The sequence below is a fragment of the Gavialis gangeticus genome, unplaced genomic scaffold, assembly GCF_001723915.1.
Source record: "Gavialis gangeticus isolate Ggan-Ray unplaced genomic scaffold, GavGan_comp1, whole genome shotgun sequence".
Taxonomy (NCBI): domain Eukaryota; kingdom Metazoa; phylum Chordata; order Crocodylia; family Gavialidae; genus Gavialis; species Gavialis gangeticus.
The window spans coordinates 10,569,279-10,589,105 of record NW_017729015.1 but is presented as its reverse complement, the minus strand read 5'-3'; the positions used below and the strand labels follow the sequence as shown (position 1 = coordinate 10,589,105).

The 19,827-nt window shown below is 51.9% G+C and overlaps 1 protein-coding gene across 4 annotated transcripts in view; it reads right to left on the bottom strand.

Annotated features, from left to right (window-relative positions):
• Positions 1–1,003: 1,003 nt before the first annotated feature.
• COL8A2 (collagen type VIII alpha 2 chain) overlaps positions 1,004–19,827 on the bottom strand; it is a 175,349-nt gene continuing 156,525 nt past the window's right edge. For all 4 annotated transcript variants that reach the window (XM_019512200.1, XM_019512199.1, XM_019512201.1 and 1 more), the window contains one exon: positions 1,004–3,627. In XM_019512200.1, the coding sequence (XP_019367745.1) occupies positions 1,706–3,627 (1,922 nt within the window). In that variant the 3' untranslated portion in view covers positions 1,004–1,705. The remainder of the gene's footprint in view (positions 3,628–19,827) is intronic.

Here is a 19,827-nt window from a genome sequence, read left to right as displayed (position 1 = left end):
AAAAAAGATAGAAAATCTATGTTTAAATATCTTTACAACAAATCTGGAGAACAATAGCAAGTCATGTTCTTACTGCTTTTCCTTACTATGGGCATCATGGACATTTGAGAATCTTGGTTGCTGAGCTGCTGATTGAATGAGCTTCAGCTGTTAGGCACAGGTCTTTGCAGAAAGGGATTTAATATATTATGTGTGGCTTAACTTTGGTGACACCGTGTCTGCCTGGGTTTAGAAGAATCACTTTAGAAATGCCTAACTGCATGGGCTCATTTCTAGTGTATCTTCAGGCAAGCCACAGAACAAGAGGGCTCAATTGTTCCCATAAACGAAGGGCAGAGTCGCCAAGTGGTCAATACCTGTGCACACCATTTCCAAAGCCTTATATCCCATACTCAAACTGGTGACATTTCAAGCATTATCGAGACAAAGCGGTAACAACAGGACAAACAGGAAATTATTTCCCCCACAACTAAATCACAGAAGTTGGCATGTAGAATGCTGCACCTTTAAAGATACGTATTGCACTATACTTGTAAATAACATCATAAGTAGGTAATAGCACCATTGTAAAATGATTGAATGGAAAGACAGAGTGAACACTCTCTTTTTTTAATTAAAAGGTCCTCAAAGAAGAGAAAAAATACCAACATGAACATTTGTTTCCTGAAACAGAGACATTAAGAGCAAGTTGTCCATAAATGGCACATTCAAGAAAGCATCGTGAAACTTTCCATTAACTCAGACTACAAGCATTGTAAGCCATGCTTGCAGTGCCATCTTTGGATTGTCAGATAATAATGTGTTCACAACACCAAGCAAGTCTTTGGGCTACAAAGAAATGTACAGGATAGAACCAGCCCTTTGACCTGCCCATGATAAATTAACACAAGATGGAGGAAAATTAGATCATCACAGGGGTCCTAAATTCCCTGAATGGCTGTGGAATTGTTTGTCCTTTTTCCAGACACCATTGACGTGGTGGTATTATTCCTAAAGACAGGGCTTTTTAAATAATAATTATTTACTTATTATATAAAGGTGCTTATGCAATGTGTTACACATTTGATGACTAAAAATCAACCCGCACTGACTCCTGATTAAATCAGAGAGACTGCCTCAAAGCACAATCTTAAAAATAAAAAAGAAAAGTATGAATGAGACTGAAACTTGGGCCAGTGATGCATTAGGAGGAAGATATTTCAATCCATCATGGCACTGCTTCTACATAGATTTGGGTTGAATGCATAGGACCTTTTTGCTGGCTAAAGTGTACACTAACAGTTAAAATCGCTGTTTTTATTTAATTCAAAATGGGGAAAAAGTTATAAACCAAAAAAAAAAAAAAGGCTCTAGTTCCTTCAGTTTACCTACTCTGGATTACAGAACAATCGCGTTGCATGCCTAGGTCCTTGCCATCCCATGCTAGTTTGATGTGCAGTCGCTAGGGTAAAGTTTATTCCACTTTGCCGTTACCCTCCCCCAAAAAAACAGAAAAAAAGCAAGAAAACATCTTTCTGATTATCCTCTTGACTCATTGATCAAACAGCGTGAAGCAAGGTCCCGCGCCAACGACGGGCACGTTCTTCCCAGTGATTTTTCTTTTTTGCATTAATTTTATTTTATTTTGTTTTTCTTTTTTTTTTAATAAAAAAATTAAGACAGTTTATGGCTAAAGTGGGTATAAAGGAAATGCACCCAATAGCCGTTATGTGGGGCAAAGCAGGAACCCAGAGAAGGAGGAGTGGATGTATTCTGTGGAGTACAACCCGTTGGCTTGGTCCGAAGGCATTTGCACCCAGACTTGGTCGTTCTCTTTGAGTTCAAGCACGGCGCTGCCCGAGGCTTGGTCCAGGTAGCCTTTTTTGTACTCATCGTAGGTGTATGTAGCAGGTACGTTGTTCTTGTACAGCGCCACCCAGACATTAGTCCCTTTGACATGCACGTGGTAGGCAAAGTAATAGATGCCGGAGATGGGACAGGTAAATATCCCAGTAGCTGCATTGTAGCCGTTGTGCCCGTTATACAAAGTCCTGTCAAATTTGACTGGCATGCCGGATGCCGGGAACGGCGAGGTCAGGATGGCCGTGAATGCTGGCGCTATTCGGGCAGAGAGCTCTCCTCGGCCATACTGTGGCTTCCCTGGCTTGCCGTTCCCCAGCACGGCACCTTCCACGCCACCGTCTGGCAAATGGAGCCCAGCAATGCCCGTCTCGTCAAACACCCCTGGTGCCCCGGGGGGGCCAGGGGGCCCGGGAGGCCCAGGAGGCCCGTGTAATCCGGGGTTTCCTGGCATTCCAGGTGGGCCAACGGGCCCTGCAATACCCGGCCCGCCCACTTTCCCCTCCCCCGGAGGGCCCGGGTGACCTGGTTCCCCTTTCAGCCCTGGTAAGCCCTGAGGCCCCATTGGCCCTGCAGGGCCCTGTAGACCTGGAATACCAGATGGGCCCCTCAGGCCCGGCTGCCCTGGAATCCCACCCTCCCCCTTAGGGCCAGGGCCCCCTGTTAACCCAGGCACCCCAGGGAGCCCTATGAACCCTGGTTCCCCTTTGGGGCCCATTGGGCCAGGTGGCCCATGTGAACCTGGCAAGCCTCTCTCTCCTGGTACCCCTGGTTTCCCTGCAAAACCATTTGGTCCTTGGTCTCCGCGTATCCCTGGCATTCCTGGGACCCCTGGGGGCCCGGCGTCACCTTTAGGGCCCATGAGCCCATGCTTACCTGGCAAACCCATGGAACCTGGGGGCCCTGGGGGTCCTATGATGCCTGGTGGCCCCATGTCTCCTGGCTCCCCATCTATGCCTGGCTCCCCTTTGTCACCAATCACACCTGGGACCCCGGGCTGCCCGCGGTCTCCTTTTAAGCCGGGCAGCCCTGGTTTCCCATAGCCTGTAGCTCCTGGTAAACCAGGAAGGCCGCGGATGCCGGGTTCTCCCTTTGGCCCCAAGGGGCCTTGCAGCCCTGGGATGCCAGCAACCCCTGGGATGCCTATTCCGTCCACACCTGGCAGGCCCCGTGGCCCAATTAGCCCCGGTTCCCCATTGATCCCAGGTGGACCGGGTGGGCCCATGTCACCCTTTCCCCCGGGAGCACCTGGCAAGCCATCAAGCCCTGGTTTTCCATTGCCCACAGGGCCTGGTGGGCCAGAAGGACCAGGTGGCCCGCCGTTCCCCCTGGGCCCTGGCAACCCTGGCTTCCCAACTCCATTTTCTCCTTTCATACCACGTTCCCCACGAAGGCCCGGCTCCCCTTTCGGTCCGGGTTCACCCCTAAAGCCGGGTTGCCCTGGAGCCCCTTGTAGGCCTGGTTTACCATTGACTGAGATGCCCGCTGGTCCAGGCAGACCTGGTGGCCCTGGCAGCCCCCGTGGCCCTTGCTCTCCCCGCATGCCAGGTTCACCTTTCAAGCCAGGCATCCCTTTCATGCCCGCCTTTCCTGGGAGCCCTGGGATGCCTGGTTTCCCAATACCAGAAAACCCAGGGGGCCCTGCAGGGCCTGGCTGGCCGTGCATTCCTGGTTTCCCAGTGCCTGGTTTTCCTGGGTATCCTGGTGGTCCTGGAGGGCCTCGCGGGCCTGGCTTCCCTGGTGGTCCGGGCTCCCCTTTGAGATCCATGGGCAGGGCTGGCAGCATGTCTGTTGAGAGAATGAGACAGCAAGTCCACACTGGGAAAAGCAGAACCACCGAGTCGCTGGAGGAGTGGGAATTATAGCAAGTGCTTGGAGCCGGGGGGGAGCGGTCTCTGTCAGGGCACCTGGGTTTTTATTCTTGGCTTTCCTAAGATCTTGCCACACCTTCTCAGTTAAACAAGGGCACTGCTATAGACCTTCATGCCCTCTCTGAAGTTGGGCATTCATATTTATGAAGAGCTTTGAGGTTCTCAGACCACAGATGCCCTAAAAACCCTGGACTTATTGTCTAGCAATTAGTTACACTCTTGTGGTCTGGAGATCCATGTTCTCCTTGTAGTAAAGCAAAGCAGGAACGAAAGCTGGCCTGCACCTTGCTCCCACTCGGGCATTAGCACTTCTACCCTTGAAGGCCAGTCCCAAAAACTAAAGCATGATGCTGGTTGCTTGACATGGCTATGAAAGTTATCACTAAAAAGAAACAAGCAGGAAGAATGGGAAGTCCTTGCAGCCCTCAAACTATGATATCGTTGGAATAACGGAGAGCTGGTGGGAGCTCACATGACCGGGGCGCTGTCGTGGATGGGGATAAACTGTCCAGAAAGGACAAGACAGGAGAGAAAAGTTGTGCTCTATGTAGAAGAGCTGTATGATTGCTCAGAGCTCCGGTATGAAACTGGGGACAGGCCTGCTGAAAGTCTTTGGGTTAAGGTTAGAGGAGAGAGCACCAAGGGTGTTGCTGGGGTGGGCGTCTGCTACAGACCACCAGACCAGGAGGATGAGGTGAATGAGGCTTTCTTCAAACAGGTAGTGCAAGTTTCCTGATCACAGGTCCTGGTTCTCATGGAGGACTTCAGTCACTCTAACAACTGCTGGGAGGGCAATACAGCAGTGTGCAGGCAATTCAGGATGTTTTTGGAGAGTGTTGGGGACAACTTCCTGGTGCAAGTGCTGGAGCGGCCAACTAAGGGCTGTGCTCTTCTTGACCTGCTGCTCACAAACAGGGAAGAATTGGTGGGGGACGTAGAAGTGGATGACAACTAGGGCAGCATTGACCATGTGATAACTGAGTCCAGGATCCTGAGGAAAGGAAGGAAGGAGAACAGCAGAGTAAGGACCCTGGACTTCAGAAAAGCAGACTTCAACTCACTCAGGGAACTGATGGGCAGGATCCCCTGGGAGGCCTGTCAGAGGGGAAAAGAAGTTCAGGAGATGGCTGTACTTGAAAGAAACCTTACTAAGGGTGGAGGAACAAACTATCCCGATGCGCAGGAAGATGAGCAAGTATGGCAGAAGACAAGCGTGACTTAGCAGGGAACTCTTCAGTGAGCTAAAACACAGAAAAGGACCCTTACAAGAAGTGGAAACCTGGACAAATAACTAGGGAGGAGTATAAGAGCATTGCTCGGGCATGCAGGGATGAAATCAGGAAGGCCAAAGCACAACTGGAGTTGCAGCTAGCAAGGGAAGAGAGGGGTTTCTACAAATATATCAGCAACAAGACGAAGATCAGGGAAAGTGTAGGTCCTTTACGAAATGGGGGAGGCAACCTAGTGACAGATGATGTAGAAAAGGCCTTTTTCAATACCTTTTTCACCTCAGCCTTCACAGGTAAGGTGAGCTCCCAGAGTACTGCACCTGGCAGCTTGGGGAGGGGGTAAGCAACAGTGGCAAAAGAACAGGTTAGGGACTATTTAGAAATGCTGGATGTGTACAAGTCCATGGGCCTGGATGGGATGCACCTGAGGATGCTGAGGGAGTTGGCTGATGTGATTGCAGAACCACTGGCCATCATCTTTGAAAACTCATGGCGATTGGGGATTGGAAAAGGGCAAATATAGTGCCCATATTTAAGAAGGGGAGGAAGGAGGATCCAGGGAACTACAGACTGGTCAGCCTCACCTCAGTCCCTAGGAAAATCATGGAGCAGCTCCTCAAGTAATCCATTTTTAAGCACTTGGGGGAGAAGAAATTGGTCCCACTTTGAGCAACCCTCATTCTCTATGATTCTCTGATTCCAAGAAGGTGATCAGGACCAGTCAGCATGGATTCACCAAGGGCAAGTCATGCCTGGCCAACCTGATTGTCTACTATGATGAGATGACTGGCTCTGTGGATGCAGGAAGAGCAGTGGACATGCTATGCCCTGACTTTAGCAAGGCCTTTGATAGTCTCCCACAGCATTCTTGCAAGCAAGCTAAGTAAGTATGGGTTGGATGAAAGGTCTGTAAGGTGGACAGAAAGCTGGCTGGATCACCAGGCTCAGAGAATAATAGTTAAAGTGTGTCCAAATTAAGGCTCACCATGGACCAGTGTTAGGTGAGCAGTGGTCAGCCTGAATGGCCCTGTCAGCACAGCCAGGCTTGGCATTGCTTCCTAACAGGTCCTCCCGTGTCTCATTCATTTCAGACCACCTAAGGAAAGACCCACTCCTGTGTCTAAGAGAAGGAACCTGACAGGCTGGTGAAGGCTTCTTAGTGTCCTGTGCGTGACTTTAAAGCCAAATGTGACCAATCCGTTAGAAGAAGAAAACCTTTATAAAAGCAGGGACAGCATCTGGGCAGCATCCAGCCCTTTGTATTTCAGTGCACGTCACCATTGAGCTCAGTGGCTAAGCGGACCTCTTGTAACTCCTGGTGGGGGGAAGGAGGCATCGAACATGTGGGTGCTGTTTACACGGGAGGCTCTTTTCTCAGCTCTGAAAATGCCCTCCAGGGATGGACTGGCATTTGGATCACATTTCCCTTCAAAGAGGGTGGCCCCCCGCCATGCTATTTTCCTTGCAAAAATCAATTCAGTGACACGGTTTTCCTTTTGGCAGGGCAGTTAATTCATCCACTTGGGAGCTGATTAGATGATTTCATTGGGCCATTTCTAACTGGTACTGCATTTTATTAGCTCTGCTCTCCAGAGGGCACAGCTTAAACGTACGATGCTTTCTCTGCTGCCGGCCACATGTTCCTGCTAACACAATAGATCCTAATGTCATTTCAAAAAGGCCACTGAGGACTGATCAAATTATTAACGTGGGGTCTTGAGGCCTTAGCTCAGATCAGGGTCATCTGTACCAGGCATTGCTCACACATTCAGCAGGAGACAGTGGTTTCTCTTAAAAGCTAGCAGCATAGCTGGACACAGGGTAGGAAGGGAAAACATGGACTCGCCAAAACTGGCAGCAAAGACCAGGAATAGAACTAGAGGTGCAGACAGAAGAGTAGCTCCCCATTGTAACTCATGGTGCTTTGCAGGAAGCGCCATGAGTTACAACAATCCCCCAGACCCAACAGAAGTTCACTGTTGGGTCCTGGGGTTGGGCAGCTGTTCTCCCCTAGCAGTGCCCCTGCCCACTCCCAGCCCCGGGGCTGTTTTCTGAATGGGAGTGGGGTAAAGGGAGTGGAGGGAGCTCTTTCTGGGGGCTCCCCACCAGCACTAGAAAGTGGGGAGGGTGGATTGGAGCCCTGCCCCACCTTGGAGGGGGTCCAATACACTTGCCCCATCCTCCAGTGCTAGCTGAAAAAACCCCAGACCGAACTCTGTCTGCTCCTTCCCCCCCCATTCTGAAAACAGTGCTGGAGCTGGGAGGCAGCACAGACACAAGTTACTGAAGGTGCTTTGTTTCGAAATGTCTTTATCTGATGAGGATCCAGATTTTTGTTGAATCAGGCCCTTTTAAAGCACTCTGCAACCATACACTTCTGTTTGGTCGCAGCTGTAGAGTGCTTTCAAGGGCCAGATCAGGCAAAAACTGTCACTTCTGTCTGCGCCTTAAGGGTTCCTGAGCCTGCAGAAAGCGGTTTGACCTGGACCACCCTGCCTTTAAAAGAGGAGGCTGTTTTTAGTTCAGCTTCGTATGCTAGAGTTGCCAAGGATATAAGCCAACACCTCGCCTTTTTCTAGTTTATGCAGCTCAGTGCTGGCTCCCTCCAACGGGCCCACCAAAAGGCCATGCACACCGTGTGTGTGGGTTGCAGACTGCCAGGCAGACAAGCGAAGGTGGCAGCACTCGGCTGAGTCGCACTGCTGCACTGGCTGTACACTGAGCAAACTGGAAATGAAAGAAAGGTGCTGCCATTCCGATTGTTTTCCAGAGCCTGCAAAAAGAGAGCTTTTTTCCCTGTTTTTTTTTCACTTGGTCATTGATTCTCTAAAGCTTGAAGCCAAAACAGCAAAGGAAGGGGGAAGATGGAGGCTGTCTGTCTTCCTCATGATGCTGTTGGGTGAAGCTTGAGTCTTTCAAGTTGTATCTGATGCTCTGCTAGACCTCCCCTAACATGTGACTGAGAATCCCAGCTTTGGCAAACGCAGCCCTGGATGGCTCTGATGGCTTTCGAAAGAGCTATGCACAGGGAAAAGTGAACGGTGGATTAAAAGGTGGATTAAAATAGCATCTATAAGCTTCATGTTGGGCCCGTGCTCTGGGGAGCAGGGATTCATTGTATTGAGTTCAGGCCTTAAGAGCAAAAAATTACTTGTACCTGGATGGATTTACCAATACTTGGAGATCCTTCTCAGTCACTGGGAAAAGATTACAGCATGTGCAATAAAAATGATAGCTTTGGCCATGTCTGCTGCTGTTGCTCCCTCCAAATATCAAAAGAGGCTTTATCTTTTTTAAGCACAACAAATGAAGACCGGTCCTTTCAGACAAGCCTGGGTGCATGGCTATTTTTCTTTGGTGAATGGAAACCTTTCCAGAACTTATGTTTTCCTGAGTTTATCTACATATCAAAGACTTGCCCAAATCCTCTACTCTAACAGAGGCACATGGCCATCTTGATTAAGGAAATACTTGCCTATCAAGACACTGCCACTGGATTTCTGAGGCCAGAAAAATAAGAGGCAAGAAAGCAAGAAAGATTCAAAATGTGCGCTTTAGCAGACTGCTGCTTTTGCATGCTGGAAAATGTCTTCCCTGGAAAATTATTTCAATATGCCCTTTTTTTCTTTCTCCTTTTCCTTCTCATGATGGAGTCTATGATTTAAAAAGAATTAGTTTTCTAGGTCATTTTGCATGGAATCAGAACAAGGAAATACAGCTGAGCCCATGAAGGAGCGGGGGAAAAAAACCCAACCAACTCACCAAAAGAGAAAAGCCAGATGTGAGTCGCCAACTTGCAGGCCGCCAAGAAAGCAGACGGGAAAACCAAACCGGGGACATTAGTGCAGAGAAAACGGGACATTACAGCCCCGATGGTATCCAATTTCAAAAGACCATGTCTTACCACAGGCGCACGCCTCAGCTCCATGCTATTGCTGTGAAATGCAGACTCTGGATGTACTTCCTCAGTGCTGGAGCAAAACTGCCATGAGTGCTAATGGAAAAAGCTGTCTGGGGGTCTGGGAGGGGAAAGAATCAACTGTCTCTGCAGAGGATCTTGCCATAGGTGGAAAAAGAAGCTTTCGGCTTAGTTTCAGCATATCGGCATCTCCAGGTGGACTTTATGGTCCCACTCGTATTGTGGACTTTATGGACCCAATATTGTGTCGTCTCACAATGGACTACAATGGAATAATCTACCAGCAGAGGATGTTTCTCCTCCTGACCCCAAGCAGTCAGCAGTTGGCCAGTGCCTTGAATAATGAGGCTCCCCATATCCCTTATGAATAAGTCATCCTTGTTACTATAATTAAGGATGGATTTGCTTTCATACCTGGTTTTTATTTTTAATGAAGAAGAGCTGTTATCCTGTGGCAGGGAGTTCCACAGGTGATTTCTGAGGCCAGTTATGTTTGGTGGATGGGAAGAGTTATTTGTCCAGTCCACTAGCCTGTATCCATTTGCAGTCAGTACCTGATACGGGGAAAAAACACCCCTTAATGCACATTGCCAGGGGCACAATGCCCCTGGGGCAGAGGGTGACAGCCCTTTCTGTCTGATGGACACACTTAGTTGCATCATGGCCTTGGGTAGAAAAAATAGCAGTCCATTCTGGGGACATTTGCCAGACAGCAGTTTTCTCCCCACCTTGAATTCTTCATCCATCATACTGCACCATTCATTGGCTCCGATATGCTTCTTCCTCCTCCTTGTCCCACAGGGCAGACCCCAACAGTGCCTGTCCTAGAAGGACCCTGAGGGCCAGTTCGCAGCACAAGGGTTGTCCTCGCTGGCTGTGCTTGCAAAGGGCATACGAACGTGGTGCAGGCAGTTAGGCAAGCAGTCGAATGCACGCTGCAGGGAACGGCTGTTCTGCCCTCCGCATTTTGTTTGTGAAGTCATCTGGAAGACACTGCTTCATCTTAGATCCGTCCAGATGGGATTGCAGCAGAAGACTTCTGTCCGGGTCTCCTAGTTTTAAAACATTTTGGCATGAAGAAGATCTCCCATCTTCCATCTGTAAGGTCAGGGGACTGCTACTACGCGGCCCTGCATAGTCATCAGGGTGGGGGCAGGAGGGGAGCGGGTATAAAACATTGTCTCGTGTCTGTAGCTGGTGGTGTTGAGGGGATTTCCTGACAGCAGCATGGCAAAGGCCAAACGTTGTCAGCTCTGGCTGCCAGAACTCAGGTGGGCACAAAATTATAGAAGTTGGTTTTGTGATTTAGACCCTAGGGTGTCAGCTGGGAGCCCGCCACCTCATTTCACGGAGAAGCAGCTGAGCCTCTGTTGGGGAGTAGCAATGCTTTGAGCATCTCCCTGGCTCTTCTCCTGAAGAGGACACTCCCTGCGGAAAAGGGCATCACTAGTTTCCATCAGGGGCTGGATGAAGGTGCTCAAGGACTGATTCCCCGAGAGGCCAGGCTCAGATTCAGGTCTGGGGGTGTCAGAGAACATGATGCCTCTAAGGAGATTTGGATCACATTCCTTCTTTGGCCCTTAGCAACTGCTGCCCTACTGGCTTGTGCTGGCAGCATTGCCTGTGGACAGAGGTGTCAGCACTAGTCCCGGGTTATGTTCCTGGCTTTGACTTGCCCACAATCAAGCACCAAGTCAGTGACACTTGTCCTCTCCCAGCCTGATTGTCTCCTTCAGCATGACTCTAAGCAATCGTGGGGCATGGCTGTCTACAAATATGTCCTGCACCCATCACATTGGGGTGACTCGGTGCTTCTGCAGAACTGTAACGACCTTCCCTGGGGGGTGGCTCCATCCACGTCTAGACAGGTCACCCCCTCATGCTGGCCCTGAGCTGCAGCAGATGCCACTTTTTTCACTTGCCGAGGTTGTAACGAGAGGAAATCCGCTGCTGCAGCCCCTGCACTCAATACCAAACACTTGACAAAGTGTAAATCCCTTGAAATGGTTCTGGTTTTGTTTTGGGGGGCGGCTGGGATGGGATGGGATGGGATGGGATGGGATGGGGGTGCAACAGCTGCAGCAGCCACCTCTGGGAACTCCAGTAGAAAGGGCTGGCTTCTGCATTCGCTGAGGAACAGGAAGCTTTTAGAGATTTTCTTCTTCTTTCTTTTTTTTGTAATCTCAACCATCTGCCGCAGAAAAAAAGCAGAGAGAGGCCCCTGCCTCAGCACTGCAGCCTTGCTCCCCAGCTCTGAGCAGGCCCAGATGGAGCCCCACTCCATGCTCAGAGCCTGGGAAATGGGTACGCGGCTACTTGAGTTTGATCTGACAAGTGCAGCATACAACCAGTCGTGCCGCCACCCAAGGTGAAAGTCAGTTCTAAGCAAAGAGGTAGTGCCAGGCCCAGGCACCAGGTGCAGTGACTCTGCCGTCTGAGTGCTAGCACCTAGAGGCTGCAGGCAGGGAGCTCTGATCTTTCATGCTAGGTGCTACACACACACACACCATAAAGACCTGGGCTTCTGTCCCCCAGCACTTACAAGATGAGAGGTCTGGGGTGTGTGCCACTGCATTACTTAGCCAAAGACCATTTCCTTACAAGGCAAACCCCAGAGTCCCCCCATGTATCACCACCTTGTCCTTAAACTCCTTGCATGACAGCATTTCCTCACCGTCTTTCAACCCCCAGATCTTGAAGTGCTTATTTATTCCTCTGTGTCGGGGAGGACAGTATCGCTGTCCCCATTTCACACGTGGGAAAACTGAGGCACAGGCAACCTTCGGCTTCCTGCAGAGTGCATGCTTAGTGGACATCAGCACCTGAGTTCAGGGCAAAGCTGGAAATTCAAACCAGGAATCCCTACCCTGCTTTCTCACTTGAGCATTGTGAGTAGGGTAAAGGAGTCATAACCCCTTTTTATTTATGACTTGGTGGGTAGGGGAGGACACTCTAAAAACTGCCTGAGAGCAAGAAGCAGAGCGTGGAAGAGGTGATGTTGTCCCTGTCACCAGATAACAGTGGCCTTAATATTTAGCCTCTGGACAATCTACGAGTCTCGAGCACTGTATGCTGCAGCCCTCTAGCTCTCCTCGGCTAATGGGCCTGATTTACCTCCAACAAGACAGCCACCAAGTACTTCGTATTCTCTGAGCCATGCGAGGAAGCAGCTTTGTACAGAAACCATTTCTGATGAGAGAGGATAATTTGTCTCCCTGGAGGTCTGGCAGTTTTCTTTTCAAACCGTTCACTTCCTATTAAATCAGACCACTGCAGAGAAAGTCTCTTCTCCACAGTGGTTAGACTCAGCAGCTGCTGCAGAAAGAGACGGCCGCGGGAATGGCAGTGCTGAGGCCTTGCTTGCAAGATGAACAAAAATACTACAGAAAACCTCCCATCTGGGTGCAATTGAGCCTCAGTTCTTGTAGCAGAATACAGAGCGTAGTGCTTGAGCACCGCTAGAGAGCTCAGCAACCATTCGAAGAGCATTGCCCCTACTCGTAAACTCAGTAAGTCCGCAGGTACATGGATTTCTTTTTGAGCCCTCACTTATCGACGAACATGCAGCTGTTGGTTTTGCCCGGTGGTGGACTGCACGCCGGTGGGCTGTGAAGGTGGGAACGCAGAGCCCACGCGCATTTATTAATGCACACAGCTGCAGGTGTCTGTTATGCTATGATCATGTATCTGTGGGAAAGATTTGACTCAGCTTCAAAAGGCAAAGTTCAGACTGAAGTGCCCCAAGCAAGCCCTGCACAGCGCTGACATGACTGGTGCTCTAGCCTGATACTTTTTTAAAAATTATTATTTCCTTTTCAGATTTTTTTTTAATGAATTAAAGCCACACACACACACACACACACTGGAAATGGTTTTGATGCCACCCACCTGGCTCAAAGCAATGGACCAATCTTTGGGACAACGTAGCTCGTCTTAAGTGAGGCATTTGCAACTTGGCTTGTTTGACCCTGGGGGAGATGGCTGTGGTGCCAACCAGGGTAGTAGAAACTAGAGGCATGAGGCTAGAGCAGGGGTGGGCAAAATGCGGCCCGCGGGCTAGATGCGGCCTGCCAGACCATTCTATCTGGCTCGTGAGGCCCCCCTCCGAATTTAGAAAATTAATATTTATCTGCCCTGGCTGCCTATCATGTGGCTCTCGATGGCTTGCCAAAACTCATTAAGCGGCCCTCTGCCTGAAATAATTGCCCGTCCCTGGGCTAGAGAGACTGCTGCCTGGAAGAGCAATGCCGTGGTGTGATCCAGGGCACTGTTCATGTACTAGCACATGTCCTGTGGGCTGCTCCTAACTAGGCAGGAATGGGACAGGATCCATAACAACAATAAGCTCCACCTAACAGACCTCCTTCAAGGCAGCTATTACCCATCTTATTCCACAGAAAGGGAAACTGAGGCATCAGGCTCTTGATCTGCCATACTTGATAGGACATCTATGATTCCCCAAGACACTGCACCTGCAAGAAGTGTCATTATTACACATTTGTCCCTCCCACAACATCCAGGTCCAGCAAACGTTCAGATGCAGGTGGGGGGCAGTCAGGGATGCAAAGACAAATGCATCTTGCATCCGCGCAGATGCCTTGGTCTGGAGGGAAGTGTATTTCCAGTACCTGGGGGAATGGGTTGGGACATGGCTGACAACTCTTGGGAAAGTCATCACTTGTACTGATTGCTCCATCTATAAGGCTTAATTGAAGGTCAGACTTGGGCTATGGTCAAGCTGCAGCTGCTGAGGTCCAGATGCTGTTTCAGTGCTTTGAAGCCATCTCCTGAGACACAGACCTCACTTCCCCTTGGTCCCAGAGCTCCTTGGGACAGGGATTTCATTCCCGTTTTAGTGAAGTGTCTCAGCTCTTGGAAAATCCTGTGACTTTTCACTAGGTGGCACCAGCGCTCCAGGGAAACAACCTACTCGGGCTCAGCCTCAGCCCTGGACCTGCACCCTGAACCCCGCCGCCGAGACCCGCTGGTCCGCCCCAGCTCCCCTCTCTCCCAGAAGCCCCTGCAGGCCGGCCGGTCACTCGGGAGGCCAGGACGGCTGTGCACCAAGAGTTTTAGCCTAGGGCATTTGAGACTGGCACACCCTTGCCCACCACGCTGCTTTCCACCCCCGATGCTGAATACGACTCAAGACAGCGTCTCCTACCCTTGGACGGGGCTCCCAGCCCCACACCCTGCCTGCACCCGCCTACGTGGAGACACCACCATCTCTTTGTTAAGGTGTAATTAGGTGACAGAGGGAGTGCAAGTATTTCTAACCCTCCTCTACAGTGAGGGAAGCCGAGGCAATGCCCTCAGATGCATGGCACATCCGTGACGCGGCCAGGGTGTAGGACACTTCCTTTTGGCCACAAACTGCCCCTCCTCGCGATGGGGCAAGGAGGTCTCAGAGCCAGCACCCAAACAACACTCCCAGCTCGACCGCCAGCATCCATCCAGTGCGGTGCAAGAGGAGCTTGGACGATGTCAAGGGCACCAAGAGCATTCATTTCTGCTGGAAAATTTTCAGCCAGTGAGTGTTTTCACTGGAAGCTCCATACCTTGACCATTTTTTTCTTTTTGCAGCCAGATGTTTTCTGTTTAAACCCTATTTCTGACGGATGCCCAAGCCCTATCTCTGACTAAAGCCCCATTCCATTTTCTTTTATCAAGCCTGACATTTTGTCACCACCCCTTCCCCCCAAAATTAATCAGGCCTCCTTCTTGGATTAAAAAGGCTTCCCCTTTTTTCATGACAACACGAGCTCATCCCGTCAGAGTCCTGCATCTGCCACTGGGATCTCATTCTCCAGTCACTTCCCAGGGCCAGGCCCGGAGGAGGGAAGGAGCAATTCATCCTATGTCTTCAGCTGACAGGGAGGCCAGATAAGGCAGAGAAATGCAGGGCAGCTGCGCAAGGCATGGGTGATGGCACAGGACAGGCTGGCCAGGATGCAGTTTCTGTTTGCACCATATGTGCGTGCATGAGTCACAAGGACTCCAACAGTACCAGGCAACTGCCCCTCCTGAAGCTATGCCAGGCCAGCGGTGCCAAGTGGCCGGCTACTGAAAAGTGCAAATTCACGGAGGACCGTGCCATCCTCTCCAGTGAGTTCCAGCTTTCCAGCCCTTTCTCTTTCGGGGAACCACGAATCTCTTTTGGCTCCTCACTAGCCCTTGCTACCATGAAGTGGGAGGGTGCAAAGGGGGCTAAGAAAAAGTTGGCACCCTTCAGAGGGTCTTAGCATCCCATGTGGTTAGGGCATAGCTGGTGTCTCCTATACAATCCTGACTGGGTCCCTTATTGCCTTGTGGACGGGTGGGCAATCTTGCTAGGTGCAGGCTGTTGCAAAATGTCCATGAGGGACATTTGAGGGATCTGCAGTCTCCTCTGCTGGATCCTGCAGAGCTGGAGCCCCCTACCTCACAAGGTGTCTCCTAGGAGCCCTGGCACTGCCTATCTGCAGTGCTGAAAAAGAGAGAGTTGCCTCCTCGGGGCAGGAAGAAGAGAGTGAGGTATGGCCAGGAAAGCCATCTGGAGACCGGGTCTGGAGACCTGTCCTGTTCTAGGTCGCAAGGCCCAAGGTCTGAGCAGGGAGGCCTGCAGTGCTGAGACAGCACGGCACAATCATCCCTGGACTCTCCCTTTGAATGCAGGCTCCAGTCCCAGGTCCCTGTAACCACTGAACCTCCCAGCTGGAGGTGCTGATGGCCATGGGACCGGGGGAAGCTACTGCAGGCGTGATGGATCTGGGTTTGGGGCCAGCAGGGTCGAGGAGAGCAACAGGGCTCCAGCACAGGTTGCACACTCGGGTCACTTTCTGCAGTGCCACAGATGATGTTGGACCCTGGGTCCCCAGAGCCAAGGACAACCCTTCACCTCCCCACTAGGACGGGGAGTGAGCGGCGCCGGCGGGTCATGGGGGCTGCTGCGCCAAAGGAAATGCCAGCAGATAACAACCTCAGTACAAAGACACTGCTACAGCTAGAACAGTGGGGACACTAAATTCCCCGTGTTAAGATCACCCTGACTACAGCCACCAAAAAAGGGGGCAGCTTGCCTAGGGTGAATTTCCTGGCAAGCTCCCAGGTCATGAGTGGCCTTAGCCCTCCTGGCCAGTGTCCTGCTTTGTGGCCTTAGACAAGCTACCACCCCTATGCCTCAGTTTCCCCTTCTGGCCTTTATCTACAAGATGAACCTTGCCGTCATACAGCACCTTGCGCAGTCGGGCTTATCGGTACTAGTCTAACTCTTCTGCTACCGACAGACAGCCCTGTTTGCTCTGGGGAGCATGAGCAGCGCAGATACGCAGGAAGAAGGAAAAACAAAAAACCAGCAAAGAGATATTTGAATCCAGGCCCATCAGCAGCTGAAACGTTCCTTCTCAGTGAGTCTGCACTTGGAGCTTTTGCCTCTGGCTGGGATTCAGAGAACAGTTTTACAGCAGCTGGGAGGCAGGGAAAGAAAGCGATTTGAACTCACTTCAGCTCCAGACTTTGCTGTGCACTCCCCCCCATTGCCATCTGGGCTGATCCAGACTCCTGATAAACCTTTCAGTTTAGTGGTAAACTGGACACCGACAAGCTGGCCTTTCTCCAGACCTCTGCTAACCCCCTTTCTCCCAAGGCTCCAGCTGTCCTGCAGGGGCCGGCTCCCTGGTAGCGGAGCTAACCTGGGGGAAAAGGCTCCCGAGGTTTTCCCTCACTGGAAGGAGCCCGTGCGCCAGCTCTCAACGGGCAGCTAAAGTTTCAGGCTGGGCTCCATCGTGCTGTCTGAAGTGCTACGCACAAGCTCAGGTGCCGAGTGTCTGCCCGAACTGCACGGAGGGAAGGATTCAGCACCGGCTCTGCACCGGGGAGGATCGATCCATCACTCTCAGCCGGGGCCTGTCTATCCTGCTGTAGCAACTCCCGGTGTCTCAGCTCCCATAGGCCCCAGGACAGTTCTTGCCTGGGAAAACAGGGATCGAGAGCAACAACACCTAGCCTGGCACTGTTCATCTGGAGATCTCCAGGTGCTGTGCTACCAGGGGGCCCGCAGCTGAGCTCCTTACACACCAAGACTGAGAGCAGTGCTGCCCAGCATGCACTTCGTTGTTCCCAAGCACTTTACAATGGAAAGGGGTGGTGTCATTGCCCCTTTGGGACAAGTGGAGAAACTGAGGCACGGAGGGAAGTTTGTTGCCTAGGGTCACCCAGTGGGCCAATGCCAGAGCCAGGCATAGAGCCCAGCTCCCCTGAGTCCCAGGGCTGTCTCCGCTACACTGCACTGTCACGACTCACCGATGTGCTGGGTCAGACCAGTGACTCCAGTGTCCAGTGGTGGGCAATGCCAGCTGTTTCAAAGGACGATGCAAGAAGCCTGCAGTTATGGGGTGCCCTGCACCCCTGTACTTCCTTCCTACTGCCCATATGGGCCCTGGGCAAAGACCTCAGGGCTGACCCTGGGCAGTAGTTCGCACTCTGCACAGGGAAGAGACCATGTCCTCGCCCCATTGTAGAGTTGGGGAAACCAGGAACAAAAAGCGAAGAGACCTGCTCTGACCTAGGCCAGAGCCAGAGGGGGACGCAACACTGAGGACTCCTGAGCTCTGGCCGTGGCGCGACTCTTTCTGGTCCATGGGGGATGCTGGATCCCCCTGCTTTCTGAAGGCTGCACAACCCAAGCATCCCCTTCCCTCCCCAGCCCACTCTGCCAGGCAGCCCAGGGCTTCTTCGCAGTGCGTCCTTTTCCATCCAAGTCCCGGTGGGCTGGTGATGCAGACAGCCACCCACCCTGGCCAGTCTGAGACTACAAGGCTAAGCCGTAAAAGCAATCTCTGTCATGCAAATGCTTGCCTTTCTGCTCAGCCACAGCTGGACTGGGCCAGTTACCAAGGGGTTCTGGGTCAGAGGCCCTAGACTGGGGCATGGGGCTGGGAGTCAGGACTCCTGGGGTCTGTTTCTGACTCCACTGGGTGAGCCCCAGGGAGTCAAGTCTCAGCTCTGTGCCTCGGTTTCCCTAGCTGTGTCTTTCAGCCACCTCTGAGGGTAAGCACCAGGAAATGAATGCTACTGCACCCCTTGCAGTGCAGGCATTTGCTGATTAACTTAATAGAGAGTGGAGATCCCTGGCCAGAGGAACAGTCAGGCTTTCTAAGCAGAGTTGCACAGGGCAGGGCCACATCCAGCCTGCATCGCTGCTCCCTAAGCATTGCAAGGCTGTAGCCGAGGGGCAAAGCACTGTGTGAGGGCCCTGGGGCTGGCGTGAGGGGTTCAGAGGGCCTGTGTAAGGGACCTGATCTGGCCTAGAAGCACCATCTGCGAGCAGGAGAGCAGGCAAGCTTTGTGGGCAATGCTCCCTCAGCTCCCAGAAGTCCCTCTATGGGGACCAGAAAACAATGATCATGACAAAAAAAGTTCATGGCTGTATTTTATTGCAGCAACAGTGACATCCAGTGGCTGGTTAAGATAACCGCCTGGCCGGGGAGCATTTCTGGGGGAAGTCATGCCATGAGCCAGTAGTTTACTTGTATGCAAGTCCCTGGTCAGAGGCTGGGGATCCACTGTGCCTGGCACCAAGGAAGAGAAACCAGATGCTGGGACCCCAGGCCTACCCAGGTAGGACTTAGTGCCCAGCAGAAATACCAACCCAGGACAGCACTCAAGTGTAACCCAAAAGATGCATCTTGACAGGAGTCGCTAGCACACCCCTTCTGCAATAGGGATCTTCTATGGGGTCCTGAGGACATCTGATGAGCACGGCGCTGGCATGGGATGAGGCGTGCCCAACACCTCCCCACCAGCCAGCCATCGGGCATACGCTTTGGCAACGGAAATCTTCATGAGCCGCCTCAACCTGTCACCCCCGCAGGGAGTTAAAGCTCCTGCCTATCCCTCCGGGTTAGATTTATTTTCAGCCGCTTGCAGCAGTCCAGCTCGGGGCAAGCACAGAGGTGGTTCAGAAGTGGGAGTTATCCCAGGAGCGTGGACATGCAGGGTGGATGTCATGTCCCCCCATCTCCCCTCTCAGGGTGGCTACATAGGGGGAAGTGGCCAGCTCCTGGAGCCGGCCCTTGGGTAGGGTAGGGTAGGGAGGAACACTGCAGCACTGGGTGAGCAAGCCAAGAAATGCATTTGTCCTTCCTCAGTGCTGAAACCCTGTCTCGGAGTAAAACAAACAAGCCCTGTTTCTAAAGACGTGAACCAGGGCAGAGCCCTTTCTCCAAGGGCATTTAATTAACGGGGCCAAATCACCCTGCAGGTGCACTGCCTCAACAGTCAGGCTTCTGTCCCCTCCTCGCTGACTCCCGAACGCCGTGCACCTGTGTTTTGGGTCTAGGCGAGAGGAGGGAGGGTGGAAAGAAATGGAGGTGAGAGGGAGGGAGGGGAGTGACTTGGAGCAGAGCAGACGGTTATGAAAAAGCTGCGGCTTGGCCGGGGGTGTTGCAAAAGGCCCATCGTACAAAGCAATGACCTCAGCCCCTTCGGCATCCCTGCCCCTCTGAGCGGCACATGTCGGTCTGCAGAGATCGATTTAACATATGTGGAGCTGCAAGCCTCCTGCTCTTAAAGGGGAGGGAAGGGCTTCATCTCATTCACTCTCGGCAGTTCGCCGAGTCTCTCAGCTTCAGCGCCGGTGGGTGCGTCCCCCCCTCCCATTTGCGGGGGGACACCAAACTTCATGGAGAAAAGGTGGAAACTCAGGAATGCAGCATGAAGGTTCAGACTTAACAGACAGAGAAAGAGCGTGCCCTGGATGACAGTGAAGGGCTGGGCTGGGAGCTGGCGCATCTGATCTCAGCTCCTCTGGTGCAAAGCCAGATTGTGTCAGCATCTACCCCGGATCGGGATCTGGCAACGGTGTGACCGTGTGGCCCCCACCACACTGGCCCAGGAGGGGCCCTATATCAGCCCTAATGCCACTGCTGAGTCCAGTGTAGGAAGGAGAGGGCCAAGCTAACAACCAGGTGCTTTGCGCTTCATTTCCTAT